Here is a 17,294-nt window from a genome sequence, read left to right on the forward strand (position 1 = left end):
ATTATTTTTATTGTGTTCTGTAGTATGATATATTTTATTATTTATGAACAAGATCAACAGTATAATTTTTATTTTGCAGTAGTTTTTAATTTATATTATAATGATTTATGATATAAGATGTAAATTATTATACATAAATGTTTTGGAGTTGTGACATATATCCGCTCTGGATCTGGAACCGCCCCGTATCCGAATCGGACCCGATAATTTACAAAGAAGTTATGGATATCTATCTACCCGGAACCGAAAGATTGAATCCGAAATATCTTCGGGTAGATAGGTATCCGGATCCGGACCCGACCCGATTTGAAACAAATAAGTATATGGATCGAAATTTGGACCCGAACACTTTTAGAGTACGGATTCAAATATAATAGTATCCGGATCCGACCCGACCTAATAGCACCTCTACTAACGATAGACCGTAAAAAAAACAATCATTTTATCATGAAATAAAACTATTACATAATGCATACTGTATATTTGTCTAGTTTTGTTTAAATACATATGTCGATAACTGTCACGTGTTTTAAACAAAATTAAAATGTGTTTTGACAATTCTAAATATATATATTTCGTTCTACAATTATTTTCTTAACTTTATAAAATACACACTTAACTATTAAAAATGCACATATTGACTTTTGTTGAATACACACCTGCCAATACCAATTGTATAATGCATATTTGTTGTTTTGAATTTTTATACTCATTTTTTCAAACCACCCCTAAACTATTTACTTGTTTTGCATAATGCATGCTTGATTATTTTTTAATGGACAATTGACTGTTCAATATTTTTTCAAAAAAATTTGGTACTTCGATGACCACATTTTTCGACGCTTTCCAAAAATCAACGGAATTTTAGTATTTTTAATTCCCACATCTATACAATAATACAATCCTCCGCGACCCTATCCAGAATTCTTTCACCTGTCCTATCCCGAATTCGGATCCCATAAAGTAGACCAATTTTTGAGTTTTGATCTGGAACGTCCGATCTTCTGTAAAGCAGTATTAAAGGGATCAGTTCACGGTCGGATTTACCAGAATTATAATTGGACGGTCCAGATCAAAACACAAAAATTAGGTTACTTTAGGATACGGACTCCGCGCCCACTGAAACATACAAACAGCGGCACAACAGGGAAATAAATCAGCTGTTATTCCGATACGAACCGTTCAAATTTATCTATACGCGAATCTCAACGAAATAACTTTCTCTAACGTGATCTCAACAATATAAACGGTTATGATCTGAATAACAGGTTCCTGTTATTCCCTTTGAATAACATCTGATTTATGTCCGCAGCACAGTAGTAAGTAGTTCACAGTTTCACACACACCAAAGAAAAAGAAAGGCACAAAAGAAATATATAATCGAGAGAAGAAAACAATTTACTCTTGTAAAGCACCTCTTCTCTCAGTCTTGTTTAAGGTATAGCTAGGGTTTTTGGTGAGGTATCTCAATTGGCAACAATCGACATACAACTATACAAGGAATACTCGATGACATCTGATTGGAGGAGAAAAAAGTACCAAAGACGAAAATCGTCTGCACACTGGGCCCCGCGTCTCGGTCGGTGGAGATGATCGAGAAATTGCTCAAGGCAGGGATGAATGTTGCAAGGTTCAATTTCTCACATGGAAGCCACGAGTATCACCAGGTGAATTTGGATAATCTCAAAATCGCCATGCAAAGTACTGGGATTCTGAATTTTCACAGCACAGTTCAAAGTACAAAAATAACTTATAAAACTTATCATGTTTCGAAAAATGATGAAAAGTAAATGTATTAAAATAATTTATAAATCTTTATTTTTTTCACCGCTCAATTTTATACTATTTATTATTATTTTTTTAAATTTGCATGTACACGCATCACTCGAAAAGTAGATCAGTTTTAACAGTTTGAATTTGTCGTTAGAAACTAATCCAATAAATTTAGAAGTTATGTTCATTAATCATCAAAACTTTTGTGGTGAGCATATTATATGTTCCAGTACTATGCATTGAAAGGTGCTGAACTTCTTGAATGGGAAGAAAACAATGGACAACACTTTGTGCTGCATAGGTGATGCCTACCTAAAAATGCATCTAGGCCCAATGGCCCAAGTAATTGGCAAACCAAGTAAAGGCCCACCTTCTGTGGGGCCTGAATTTTCACATCACCGTTCCAAATTTAAGAAAATGAAATCTGAGGTAGCAGGCTGCAGTAACAGATTAAACTGATCCAATATGAACATTTTAAAAGCCAACCCAACTAAAGATAAAATTTATATTGAAACATATTGCAATCAATTCAATCTTATCCTCTTCAAGTCATTTCCATTTCTCTGAGATTTCCCTGGTAAGTTTATGTTACTTCTTCATTCTGACATTAATATTTAATCCAATATATACAAGTCAAAAAATTAATAGTAGGCGATCCTACAGGGGCGGACCCATGTGTAGCTAGGGAGGACAGTCGCTCCTTTCTGGATTTTGAATTTTAATAGTGATTTATTAGTACCGATTGACTTTGCCCTCTGGAAATTTATTTGTTCTTCTCTGAATGTTTGATTTGTAATTCGGGTTAAATTTAGTGTTAAAATCAAAATAAATTTTTTGAATTACGATTGACAATTAGAATTATAAGTTAAAGCATAAGAAATTACAAGTCAAAGCATTAAAAAATATAAGTCAAAATATTGTTCTTTTATCGAGTACTCAATTAATTAATGAGTTTAAATATGATTAGCTATTTAAATCCGATTTGTATTTTTTTATCTTGTGAAGAAAATCCTGAATCCACCCTGCGATTCTGCGAAAGATTTTGGCATCCAATTGGACGACAATTCAGACAACTCTTCAACTAGATTAAATCATGTAGAAACCTGTCATTTAAATTAAAAATAAACCCTTAAAATATCTTGATATACTCAATTATGACTGAGTCTATGGTACTATGCATATCATGAGTTGATCTGTAATATAGATCAATATTTCCGTTTTTAAAATTCTAATTGTCAATCTGAACCGTTCAACTTGATCACCATATGAATATGTTCTTGCAGACCGAATTTTATATTTTTTAGAAATTTTTTACTATTTTTGAAGATAGGTATAAAATAATTGTTTTTGGATGGTTCAGAATTTTCAAATCAGGTGATTTTCTACCTATCTTAAAAAATGTTAAAAAAATCCTACAAAATATAAAATTAGATTTGCAAGAACATATTCATATGGTGATCAAGTTGAACGGTTCGAATCGACAATTAGAAATTTAAAAATGGAAATATTAATCCGTATTACGGATCATCCCGTGATATACATAGTAACATAGACTCACTCCTCAATTATTATCTCAAGAAGCCTGCCTAACCCACAAAAGAAAGACGTGCTGAAGGGTACAATATTGGGAATTCACATCCTCTGCATTACCTGAAAAAAGAATATTTTACGAATCTTTTACAAATGAGGAAACCTTGTATCTCCAAATTCCAATTGAAGTTAGGTACTAGTTAGCTATTAAAGTAGCAGTTGACTTAACAGCTTCTTCTGTTATCCGGACCCAACTTGTACCCACCAAATATTTATCAACTCGTATGTCATACATGCATGATTTTGTTAGTTAACAAGGAGAAAAGAGTAGGTTCGATGTTCATATGGACTTATTTTTTGGTTTAATGGGTTTCATAACTGTCCGATTTATTTTAAGATTTGTGAGTATGACAATTGATACGAGTATACACTGATATTAAAATTGAGGGTACAAATCATAAAGTGGATCGAACAGTTCTAGAGCTCATCAAATTTTAGATCACATAGACATCAGACCTACTCCGAAGTTGTTAATAAGATATATAGTTATATATTATATACTATTATTTTTTTGTGAAAGCATAGTCTACAATTAACATATCAAATTCCTCTTTTTTCTTTCTGGAAATCTGATGATATCATGTGCTACAGCTTGTTGTTTTAGTGAGGCTAGTAGCTTAAAGTCCACAATGCTATATATTACTTTATATTATCGGTTTCAACTTCAACGAAGAATTCCTTCTTGTTTAAAATAATCAAATTATTAGTACACGGAAAGAGGAAGTTCACGAGGAGCCAAACTATTTTGACTGATTGCAACTAATTGTCATTTGCAAGTCAAATTGCGACTACTATTGTTATCCAGCTCAGGAGAGATATCGTTATCCACAAATCCTCATATTTCTCTGGTAGGTCCTCATATTTCTATGGTAGGTCCTGTCAATTTTGACTTTCTTATAAATTGTCTTCCATACCAATTAAACTTGTAATTAAGTAGCACAAGCTAGCTGATTTGGGTGACTTTTTGAATCTTTGTGATTTATAATTTTACATATTTTGTTTAGAAGGGGGCAGAATTAATTGCAAATTGCATGATATATTATGACAATAATATTTTTGTTTTGTGTCAAAAATTCAGATAATTTAAATTACGAACAGACTAAACTTATATTTCAAATTATAGATTTAAAACTTTAAGGCTGTTCTATATCACCACCACTATATAAATTTGAGGAATGTGAATGAGAAGCGTATATATGAATATGGAGTAAAGCTAGAGTGTTCTTAAGCTCACCAAAGTATTTGGTGAAGTTAACTCCAAAATATATTATATCAGTTTCAAAAGACAAATCTAAGCCGTTGCAATCCATCTACTTCACAAGTGATGAATTTACATGCAAATATTTTAAGTTTTAAAAATAATTTTAGTATAAAGTCAAGCGGTCAAAATTAGAAGGTTTATAAATTAATTTTTGTGCATTCATTTTTCTAACATTTTTGACCACTTGACTCTATGCAAAATTAATTCAAAATTCTAAAATTTTTACATGTAAATTCATTACTCATGAAGTAAATCGGTTTCAACGGTTTGGATTTATTGTTTAAAGCTAATCTAATAGATTTTGGAGTTAAGCTCACCAAACACCTTGGTGAGTGTACTCATGAATATGTATTATTAATAATTTCAAGACTTTGAAGTTCCTTGATTGCTTTAGTGTGGCCGGTTTTTAGTCAAGGTGTTGGTGTAAACTTTCAGAAAATTTGAAGAGTTAAAAAAAAAAATTAAAATAAATAAAACAATATTATTCGGATCATGTGAAATACATTATTTTTAAGCATATTTTGTCCTTATATATTGTACAAGATTTGAAATCATCGCCAATATAATAAGAGATATCACTCCTTAAAACAATATATAAAAATAACTCACCATAACTCCTTTAATATTCAGTAAAGCATCAATTAGAGGATTATTCAAAGATGGAAGAGAGAATGAAATCAAAGTATATATATTATTTTATTTTTCTGTAAAATATAAGGGATTCATAGGAAATATTTATTTCTTTTTTTCAGATACAAAACTGAGATGTAGAAAAGGAAATGATGCGATGAGCTTCTTTTTTTTTTTTTTCTGAAAAGAGAGTAATTATTACTCAATATTTCAATTTAGGTTATTTATATGGAACTAAATTTTTTGCTCATATATATATGGACAGAAAATTCTACTTACGAGTCCATCCATCTGTTTAATTAGATTTGAATAGTCATAATTAAAGTACAGAGAATATTTGAGTTTTGGAAAGATACAATTAATTCATATTTTAATTATGACTGTCTAGATCTGAACAGATAAACTGATGGACTCAATTAATGGACAAGATTTTTTTATCTACGGGTGGACAGGAGATTCGGTTTCAATAAAATTAAGGGTTAATTTCTTATGTACCCTTAAAGAGTGCTTCAATTTCTTATTTACCGGTCTACTCTTTATTATATTCAATATGTCCTTCAACTCTTTTAATGTTTTTCTATTTACCCATAAAATTAATTACTCTTATTTAAATAGTATTAAGATCTATCTTTTCCCATTATACCCTTGCTCTTATTAATAAAGTTTTGTGTGTTTTTACTGACAGCATGGTAATGTAAATCAACAAAATTACCTTAGCAACATTTAGACAAATACTTCATAAACTGATAATATAAAAAGGTACCAGCCAATGAAGTATAGAACTATTCAACATAACAATAAAAAGACTCGTTCACCCAAAATCAAACTATCTCAAAAAACTCCAGAACAAAGGTTCTGAAAAAAAACTTTATGAAATTAATTATGGTTTTAGCAAGGCAACACAAAAAAAAAAAAAAAAAAATTGGACAACCTGACCAGCTGCCTGACTTACTTATATATTAAAAAAATTAAGAATTTTTACAACGTCTCTATATTACAGTGCTATCAGAATTGAAACCTCCGAGTGTCTTTGCATTCATCCCCATTATGTATCTACCATGCTCAATCCAAAGCTCAGAAAATGTTTCATAGGTATGCAACCGTCTCAATCCAAAGCTCAATCCATAGAGGAGATAGTCGTGCACCTTGCTGATCTGCTTACTCTTTTCGCTCGCGAAATGTGACGAGGTCGTTTATGATCTCTCTTCTTTTCGTGGTTGCCTTGGTGATCAAATAAATATTCCTTAGTACTAAGATATTGTACCATACCTGACCCAGGCAAGCTATATTTTACATGTTATTTTCATTGAGCTAATATTTTTTTCCTAATACTTTTAATTATCAGCTAGAAGAACATTGTAAATCAGTTGTGGAAAAAATTAAAGCAGCACTCGATTTCTCTGGTGAAATAATATTCAACTCGAATGTGGGCGTCTGGATTGGGACAGTGCCTAGTTACTTAAGAGGCACAATTGCATGCTATAACCATGATCTAAGAATATATTGTTGAAGAGATTTTTAACGAGCCTTCTGATTTGGATGAGAACGAACCTTTTGATTTGGATGGAAAAGAAGAGATAAATGAACTCTAAATAAAAGCAAATGTATAATAGGGAAAGATAGAACTAAATACTATTTAAATAAGACTAATTAACTTTATAGGTAAATAGAAAAATATAAAAGGAGTTGAAGGGCATATTGAACATAAAAAAAAAGTAGAAGGATAAATAAGAAATTAAAGAACTCTTCAAAGGTACATGAGAAATTAACTCTAAAATTAATGTGTCTAATTAATATCAAGTGCTACTGGACAAATTAATGTTTTTATTTAATTTTAATATCTCGAACTTAGAAAGAGTAACGGAATTGAATAGTTAACGAATTGGATTTTTCAATATAACTCTCTAATTTACAAATATTACAAATAAAGATTTTAGACACAAGAATCCGGCCACGTTAAAGCTTTTAATTCTATCGAAGAAATTTGAATCCATCATTGAACTACGGGCCAACTTGAAAACCCAACCGAACTAGAAAAATAATAGTCCTAATAGATTAATAGATCTAGTCTAATTACGGGCCCAAACTTTTTCAGCCACTACATGATGGGTCCGGTACACAGTAAACGGATATTTACTGGTACCGATGTAAGTAAAAGTACTTGCATTCTTATTCGTTCACGCTTTCACTTGCGTGTCTAAAAAGATTTGACTCATGATTTTTTTTTTTTAAAAGAAAGAAATATCATTGTATACTTCATGACTAGAGTGGAAAAAACGTGTCGTGCCGTGACTTTAAAGTGGCCGGATTCTTTGTATCAATGCACAACTAGATTAGAGAAGAAAAGCACCAATGTTAAAGCCTTTAAAGATTTAACGTGTCGTGCCGTGACTTAACCAACATATATACTCTTACAATATCTAAGCACTTCGATATGATTTATAACTACATTTTAACAAGCACCAATGCACAACTACAGCTATAACGCTTATTTTTTGTTTCACAAAATTATATTATAAAGTTCAAATTTAAACATACGGTGCATTTGGAATTACCAGCAAACTCAAAACTTAGTAATGCCCGTTTCCACCCCCACTACCGGATCCTGAACCATATCCAGAGCCGGATCCGTATCCTGATCCGGATCCATTGCCACCACCTCCACCTCCACCGCCACCACCGCCACTGCCACTGCCATATCCACCACCATGAGCACCACCTTCGCCGTATCCAGACCCAGAACCATAACCGGATCCATACCCAGATCCATTACCAGAGCCTCCACCTCCACCACTCCCTCCACCACCACCTCCGCCGCTTCCATAACTGCCACCATGTGCACCACCTACACCACCACCATATCCTGATCCGGAACCAGAGCCATAACCAGACCCAGATCCTACACCAGTACCACCACCTTCCCCACCACCCCCTCCGCCACCACCACCCTTGCCATATCCCCCACCAACTCCTGAACCGGCACCCTCGCCGTAGCCAGACCCGTAACCAGAGCCATAACCAGAGCCACCGTTAGAACCACCCCCGCCTCCATTGCCCCCACCTCCGCCGCCACCTGATCCAGCACCATATGCTGTGAGTGATCTGGCAGCGAAAGATACATGGCTAGTGCTGAGGAGCAGAAGGAAGGCAATTGCAAATGTCTTAGTGCTAGTAGCCATAATGGCTGATTAAGTGTGAGAAGAAAAGAGAATGTGATGAGATGGTCTTAGGAGAGAAGTGGCAAGGGGTATATATAGGGATTAGGGGTGCTTTGCATGGATAGCAAAATAGTAAACAGATGATACACGTAGATTTTAATTAGTGGTGGCCTGGTGGGTTCTTGTATGGTTCGTTCCTATGTGACCATCTGAGTTGCTATTTAATTGGTATGGATCAATTTCATTTTCAGCATAGAGTGAACAGCTAGTACCAATGATTGTGGTATACAAAATATCTCGGTCATTTTTATCCTTCTTGGTTATTATATGTTGAATTTGAACCCAGATTATATAATGGGTCACTAGCATACATAGCAAGATTGAATATCGTTGCATTTTTATAAGAAAATTACTCATTTTTTTTCAGGAGAAGAAAATTGCTCAATTAAAATATCTTTCTGCCATGTAAATTATTAATATAGTGTGATAGAATTATAAGGCATTTCTGCCATGTAAATATTTGTAAACACTTTTTTCATTATTAATGGAAATCGTAAGTGAGCTATCTGGTCACTAACGTCCTTGAAAAAATGGTAATATATATATATATATATTTTGTAAACCGGAACATCAGTAGTGAGGTTGAATTATTTCATGATAAGATCAAAGCAACTTGCAATTGAGAGGTCACTTTAATGCCAGTAAAGGACCAAGTTAATTATATACCAAGCTCACAGTCACAGTCTGTGTGTGAAAAGGGAGAATTAAAATTAAGAGGAGTGGAGACTGGAGACGGTTGGTTTTTTGACACTTGTTGCTTGGTGGAAGATGTCATTGGCTAGCTTTTTATTCCCTTTAATCTGCCTTTCATTTTTGAAGCAAAATATTCGACTATATTTGCTTTGATAATGGATTCTGTCCATACCCAATTGTGGGGATCGTTTATTTTTATTAAGAAGCAGCTAACAGTATCTCAACTTCAGTTTTTCAAAAATTTCCGAATATTTTCAACTAATTCTGTAAACATCAATACTAAATCATGTAAACTAATTCAATAAATCATGTAAACATAAAAACGCATTAAAACTGTTAAAAACGTGTGACAGCTGTTGAAAACGCGTGACAGCTGTTGGAGACCACCTTCTGTGAACATACACATAATATCCTGTAAACATACACATATTATCCTGTAAACATACACATATTATCCTATAAACATACACATATAATTCTGTAAACATACATATTGTACTTGAAATTATAGTAGTTGAAATTATGACAGTTGTAGCAGTTAAAAACGCGTCAAAACTAAGTTAAAAAGGGAAAACTTTTATACACATAAAATTTTGAGGGACTGTAGCCCGGAGCACATTACCTTTTCTTCTTTTTTTAAGAAAATTGAGAAAAGCTTTTCAAACTCGCTAACTAAGAATTTTGATTAGCGTGTTCAAGTAAGAACTCTCTTTTGAAAATTTAGGTACTTGTCCACATTCTGGTTCAACCCTAATTAGTGTAGATGCTAGCTGTTATGCACGGTTTCCTCTCTTTGGTGTGTTGATTGAGCAGCTGGTATACTATCCTATTCGGCTCATCCCCAGTTCTGTGTGTGTTAATTTTGTGTGCGCAATGGCTAATGCCTTGTTTGATGAAATTGTTGGCAATGCACAAAAAAGAAAAAGAAAAACATCTAGTTATACTGTGAAATAATTACAAAAATAGATAGCTACATCATTCTTTTCGGCCAAATTTGAGAATTTTTTTGTTTGGCCAATAAACACCGAGTAAATATAAAATAATTAAAAGGATAACATAGTTATGTGGGTTGCATCCATACAATGGGTTAAAATTACAAGTTAGATCATATTTATTATATCAAGTAAAAGAACTTAAATAAGATTCAATTTAATTAAGGTATATATGTACATTTTCATATGCCTTTTTTCATATTACGAATTCACAATTATACAAATTCATGTGTGTGTGTGTACAAATGGAATAATCCTGGGGTGAAAAATGTAAGAATCCAAAATAGCTGTAAAGAGAAATAAAAAAAAACATATTGTTAGGAATTTATTCAATTTTAATGTGATAAATTATGTAGTAGTTTGTGTGGCGAGTATGATTTTAACTAAATTTAGACTTCTACAAATAAAATAGATGTATTTAATCAAAAAGAAGACAAATTATGTGATTCAAGGGTTGATATTCAATTTGAATATTCATTTTTCAATCTCGACCATTGGCAGATCAGGACAACTACGTGCGTAATAATCAAATTACCAGTACACGAAAAGAGAAAACTGAGGAGTCAAAATGTTTCGATTGATTGCAACTTATTGTCATTTACAAGTCAAATTACAGGTACACAATTAAAGCGTTGTTATCCGACTTATATTAGGAGAGATATCGGTATATATCCTCAAGTCCCCAGATTTCTACGGTCTCTCGATTTTGACTTTCTCAATACAATTTGGGTGGCCATGTAACTAACACAAGCTAGTTGACTTGGAGGACATTTTTCAATATTTGTGATATATATTACTTATTAATAAGAGGTAAATTTCATGATACATTTTCTTAATTATCAGCAACACTATTTTCTTATCGAAAATCTTTGAATTTATTATTTTCATATGCAACGAAATCAACCCAAAGAATTGATAGTAAGAAAGTAACTTTATCAACGCAAAGAATTTATACTATCTGTACTAAATGAACTCTAGATGTTAGAATTTATTGATGCAGTTGTTTATGACATATATATAAGAAAGTATCAGAAATTCGGTACAGTAATCTGAAATTTCAAGCTAGATTTATAATTGCATCAAATAATATCACCATGATACAGCAATAAAATAGTTATATTTAGATCCTTGTGAAATTAAATAGAGCATCAAATTTATTCTATATATCTCCTATTCGATCTATTCTCATGATAATACCAGACTTTCAAACTATAGAGGTCAAACGCGCATTAGAGATTCAATAATATAAATTTTTCATAGGAATATGGAGATTAATTTTATAATATTTATAGCTTTTTTTAGTAAAAGTATTTATAAATTTTAAACTTTAAATTATATAGAAAATCATATATAAATAACGAAATTTCAAAAATAATTAAAGTATTGCGGTGTTCAACATCTCGATTGGAGCGCAACGGTAATTAAGTAGATCCGATTGCCGTTGGAGTGTGGCAGGGGTCGAAGAAACGAATCCGGTTGTGGAACGAGATGAGGATTAAAACACTAGATTAGTTTAGAAGATTTTATGAGAATAAAAGTGTTAATTTAGAAATTACGGTCGTTTGACCTATTGTAAATCCGTTTTTTTTATTAATGAAACTTGTTAGTTGACATTTAAAGCCACTAACTTAAAAAAAAAATTAGGTTGAGATCGATCTTTTATATAATGACTATTTGAGTAGAACTAGGACTGGTTTCAAACGACGAATTTAAACCGTTGAAACTCTTCTACTTTACGAGTAATGTGTCTACATGTGAAAAATTTTAATTTTCGAATTAATTTAGTATAAAGTCAAGCGGTCAAAATAAAAAGTTTATAAATTAATTTTAATGCATTTATTTTTTGGACGTCTTTCGATCATTTAACTCTCTACAAAATTAATTTAAATTTTTAAAATTTTCGTATGCAGACGCATCACTCATAAAGTAAAAGAATTTTAATAGTTTGAATTCGTTGTTTGAAACTAATATGATAGATTTTAAAGTTAAGTTCACAAACAAATCTTGATAAACTTAGGAACACCCTAGTTCTACTCTAACTATTTAATGTCCAAATAATATTGAAATACTTTTGGCTTATATGAGTTAGTAACATATATCCTATTTACTAAATGATATTCTTTTGGTACTTACATGATCATCAGTTATTGTCTTAGAGGGTCTAGTGTTGTATTGCTTATAGCGCGCCAATCCACTTTTTTCAACCTTTCGTTTGGTACCGGTTCTTATTTCTATAAGAACAATTCAGAAAACAAAAAATCTGTTGCCCGAAAAAAAAAAAAATGGTGCAGTCATATATATTCATCATATTAATAGTTGATATCATATTTCCAATTGATAGTTAATGTGTTGTAATTAATCAGACTATCTTGCTCGTAAAATTACCTCTGCCTACATACAGTTCATTCTTAATAAAATACCATGCCAAAATTGCAAGCTTTAGCATTTATGTTATTGAATGACCAGAGATTATTTCTCATTTCTGAGAAAACTAAACTAATTTAATATTATATAAACACCGTTCAGTTGATGTCATAATTAAAAGTTATGGAAAAATGGAATGAGGATGCACAAACAGTAGGCACTGAAAAAAGGAGCTCAGATGATGAGAAAACATTTTATCTCCAAATTCCAAATTAAGTTAGGTAGTAGCTAGCTAGCCATTTAAAAGCAGTCGCTTTTGAGCACAGCCTTAATTACACGTCCAGTTGACTTAACACCTTCTTCTGTTATCCGGACCCAACTTGTACCCATCATACATGCATGATTCCGTGTACTAATAATCAAATTATTAGTACACGGAAAGAGGAAGCTCATGATGAGGAGCCAAAATATTTTGACTGATTACAACTTATTGTCATTTGCAAGTCAAATTGCAACTACCATTAAATTGTCTTTATCCAGCTTAGGGGAGATATCGTTATCCTCAAGTCCTCATATTTCTATGGTAGGTCCTCATATTTCTTTGGTACGTCCATCGATTTTGACTTTCTTATAAATTGTCATTTTGACTTTCCATACCAATTAAACTTGTGAGTAGCACAAGCCAGCTGATTTGGGTGACTTTTTTCAATCTTTGTGATTTATAATTTTACATATTTTGTTTAGAAGAGGGCTTGAATTAATTGCAAATTGCATGATATATTATGAAGTGATCCGAGACGCTCATTTATCGTCAAGATGTGTACAGAGAATGAATAGACAATACAGATCGTCTTTATCATTCCTTAAGTTTTCGTAAGCACGATCTGTGGAAACATATGTATAACGGGTAAAAAAATGGTTCAATCAATAAACTGTAAATTAACAAGCATTTCAACTTGTCGCAGCCGATCAATCGAGAAAATCTATAAGCCTCAGGTGGTGGGGCCCATGCCCCTGCTTTGAATTAGATGTTCCAAAAGTAACTTAAATTTTGTGTTTGGCTTCATATCGTCCGATCTGCTCTTACACAATTGTTATATAGACTCCGTGTATTTTACCTCGAACCGTATTAATTCGGATTCTGATCGGACGGTCCAGATCTAAACACAAAATTTGCTGTCCTCACGAAGAACAATAGCCACATCTGACGAATGGGATGAGACGTCTGATCAGCTAATGAGCCACAATAGGCAACACAGCACGCCTTCTGTGCCATTCGATCTACCCAAATAAAAAACTGGAAGGTAAAATAAATCGTTTGATCTGGTAATTTATTTCTGGATCACTTTTTTAAACTTTTTAAATTAATTCTGTTGCGAGAAACATAAGAAAATAAGTAAAAATAGTTAACAATCCGAACACAAAAATATGAACCTAGGAAAATAAACCAAGTAAAAATATAAGCTGACTCGCGAGCTGAGTCGAGCCAAGTGTTTACATGACCCGAGTTGACCTAAGCTTTTTTTTTTTTTCCAAAATTGAGCCGAATCGAGTTTGGATTTTTTTTTTTTCGAGTCCGATTCATTATAAAATATTGAGCCGCTCAATTCATTGATTCGCGAGCCGGCTCAATTCATTAGCACCCCTAGAACAAGTATACAACTAGAAGGAGATGATCCCATTTCATGATTTCTTGATGATACTTCATTTAGTTTCTACAAAAGATATTTAGTAACATTTCTTATAAAGAAATCATCACCTCAAAATATATATAAAAAAAAGAAACAATTCTCTTTTATTTTTAAAGATCTCTATACCACGCTATACCTTGTAGTTCTCCAGAGTATAGTCACAAGATTCGCGAATTAAACTCGAATAATTTGATTTTTTGGTGATGCCGAACTGAACGCCGAATTATTTGGTTGACCGAAATTTGACCGTATTAAACCCGAATAATTCACTAATTTTACAAAAAATTTCCGAATTTTATGAATTATTCGGGAATTTTTCCCATAACATTTTTTTTGCTCTCTTGCGGGACTGAGATCTCTAGTCCGAATAACTCCTAATCATTCCCGAATTATACCCGAATTATTCTCAAATCACGAATTTTTAATTTTGTCGAACTGAAGCCAAATAATTTATTTGTCACTATGCTCCAGAGAATTCCTACATAACTCTTGAGCTGATGCTTTTATAGTCTCCTCTAGTATCTTTGTTGTTTCCTCTTCCAGTCCTTTGATTAATCTCCAATGAAAAAGAAAACAATAAAAAATTCAGCTCTTGACTGAAACAAAAAATCCCCATATTTGATCCTTTGATTAACTCTGACATAAAATCCATAATTTTAACATTTTAACCCTAATTGAAATCAATGTAATCAGTAAACATAATTATTTTCGCTCATTAAGAAAATCTTAATGTCCAGCAACAATTTCACCTTTCATTATATTTGCGACAGCTAAATCAAAGAGAAAAAGAGAAATGAAAGAAAATAAACTTTTAGAGGGATGAAAAGATGAATTCACACGAATAGTTTTTCCCAAAATTTTGCTAATTTTATCAAAGAAATTTGAATCTATCATTGAACTACGGGTCAATTTGAAAACCCAACCGTCGGTAAGGGCATTTTTAAGCCTTCTTAAGGTTAAAGAAGCCTCATTTAACTTCCTTAGCTGTTTAATATTGCCACCGGTTCCTTAGCACAGATTAAGACAACATTATTTAGCCTTCTTTTGCTTGGATCTAAATCCCCTGTCCCTTTTTTAAGACACCTCCATTCCTTAATTTAGCTTCATTTAGCTATCTTAATTCCTTGTCCCTTCCTTTAACTTACCGAATAATTTCTCCTTAGTGCAAATTAATATTTAATCCCCATATGTTGCCAAACAGCTCCTTGCAGCTAGAAAAAAAATAGTCCTAAACTCCTAATAGATTAATGGACCTAGTCTAATTATGGGCCCAAACTTTTTCAGCCACTACACGATGGAGTTCCCATCATCTACATTAACTCAAAAGAGCATCTTTTTAGTTAACGCATCTCGGCCGTCTGATTTTAAACGGAGTCAATCTGATTACAAATTATAATTTAGGGGTCTTTTAATATTAATGTGAATTTAGTTTGCACGAGCGAATGACGGTCGTGATTCATTAACTCAAAAGATATGAATTTCTACATGATGGGTCCGGTACAAATTAACGGATATTTACTGGTACCGATGTAGGTAAAAGTACTTGCATTCTTATTCGTTCACGCTTTCACTTACGTGTCTAAAAAGATTTGACTCATTTTTTTTTTTTGAAAGAAAGAAAAATCATTGTATACTTCAGGACTTGAGTTAATTTTTAGGTCAATTTGTAATTTAGAAATATATTGTTTACTCTTTACTCTTTATTCTTTTAAATAATAAGATTTGTAGAATTTTTTTTAAAATTTAAATTACCACCAAAGAGATACTAGTGCTTTCACAATACACCAGGAAAGAAAAAACAGATGACAAGATCCTTAAACATAACATGGAATTCTTTATTCAAAAGTTCAAACCCACATATATACTATTACATTTTAACAAGCACCAATGCATAAGTACAGCAATAACACTTATTTATTGTATCAAAAAATTACAAAGTTCAAATTTTAACATACGGTGCATTTGAAATTACCAGCAAATTCAAAACTTAGTAATGCCCGTTTCCACCCCCACTACCGGATCCTGAACCATATCCAGAGCCGGATCCGTATCCTGATCCGGATCCACTGCCACCACCTCCACCTTCACCGCCACCGCCACCACCGCCACTTCCATACCCACCACCATGAGCACCACCTTTGCCGTATCCAGACCCAGAACCATAACCGGATCCATACCCAGACCCATTACCAGAGCCTCCACCTCCACCACTCCCTCCACCACCACCTCCACCGCTTCCATAACCGCCACCCTGTGCACCACCTACACCACCACCATATCCTGATCCGGACCCAGACCCGTAACCAGATCCTACACCAGTACCACCACCTTCCCCACCACCCCCTCCGCCACCACCACCCTTGCCATATCCCCCACCAACTCCTGAACCGGCACCCTCGCCGTAGCCAGACCCGTAACCAGAGCCATAACCAGAGCCACCGTTAGAACCACCCCCGCCTCCATTGCCCCCACCTCCGCCGCCACCTGATCCAGCACCATATGCTGTGAGTGATCTGGCAGCGAAAGATACATGGCTAATGCTGAGGAGCAGAAGGAAGGCAAGTGCAAATGTCTTAGTGCTAGTAGCCATAATGGCTGATTAAGTGTGAGAAGAAAAGAGAATGTGATGAGATGGTCTTAGGAGAGAAGTGGCAAGGGGTATATATAGGGATTAGGGGTGCTTTGCATGGATAGCAAAATAGTAAACAGATGATACACGTAGATTTTAATTAGTGGTGGCCTGGTGGGTTCTTGTATGGTTCGTTCCTATGTGACCATCTGAGTTGCTATTTAATTGGTATGGATTAATTTCATTTTCAGCATAGAGTGAACAGCTAGTACCAATGATTGTGGTATACAAAATATCTCGGTCATTTTTATCCTTCTTGGTTGTTATATGTTGAATTTGAACCCAGATTATATAATGGGTCACTAGCATACATAGCAAGATTGAATATCGTTGCATTTTTATAAGAAAATTACTCATTTTTTTTCAGGAGAAGAAAATTGCTCAATTAAAATATCTTTCTTCCATGTAAATTATTAATATAGTGTGATAGAATTATAAGGCATTTCTGCCATG

The 17,294-nt window shown here is 33.3% G+C and overlaps 1 protein-coding gene across 7 annotated transcripts in view; it reads right to left on the reverse strand.

Annotated features, from left to right (window-relative positions):
- The window catches only part of LOC144570505 (uncharacterized), a 28,679-nt gene extending 11,853 nt beyond the window's left edge, over nucleotides 1-16,826 (reverse strand). For 2 of the 7 annotated variants that reach the window (XM_078320433.1, XM_078320434.1), the window contains exons 1-2: nucleotides 16,517-16,826; nucleotides 7,962-8,153 (exon numbers count right to left, since the gene is read on the reverse strand). In XM_078320433.1, the coding sequence (XP_078176559.1) occupies nucleotides 7,962-8,153; nucleotides 16,517-16,802 (478 nt within the window). In that variant the 5' untranslated portion in view covers nucleotides 16,803-16,826. Of the gene's footprint in view, nucleotides 1-7,760; nucleotides 8,154-16,026 lie in introns of those variants that run through there. The other 5 variants (XM_078320439.1, XM_078320435.1, XM_078320436.1 and 2 more) reach the window with 5 other exon arrangements.
- Nucleotides 16,827-17,294: the final 468 nt, after the last annotated feature.

The sequence above is a fragment of the Carex rostrata genome, chromosome 2, assembly GCF_964058835.1.
Source record: "Carex rostrata chromosome 2, lpCarRost1.2, whole genome shotgun sequence".
NCBI lineage: Eukaryota > Viridiplantae > Streptophyta > Magnoliopsida > Poales > Cyperaceae > Carex > Carex rostrata.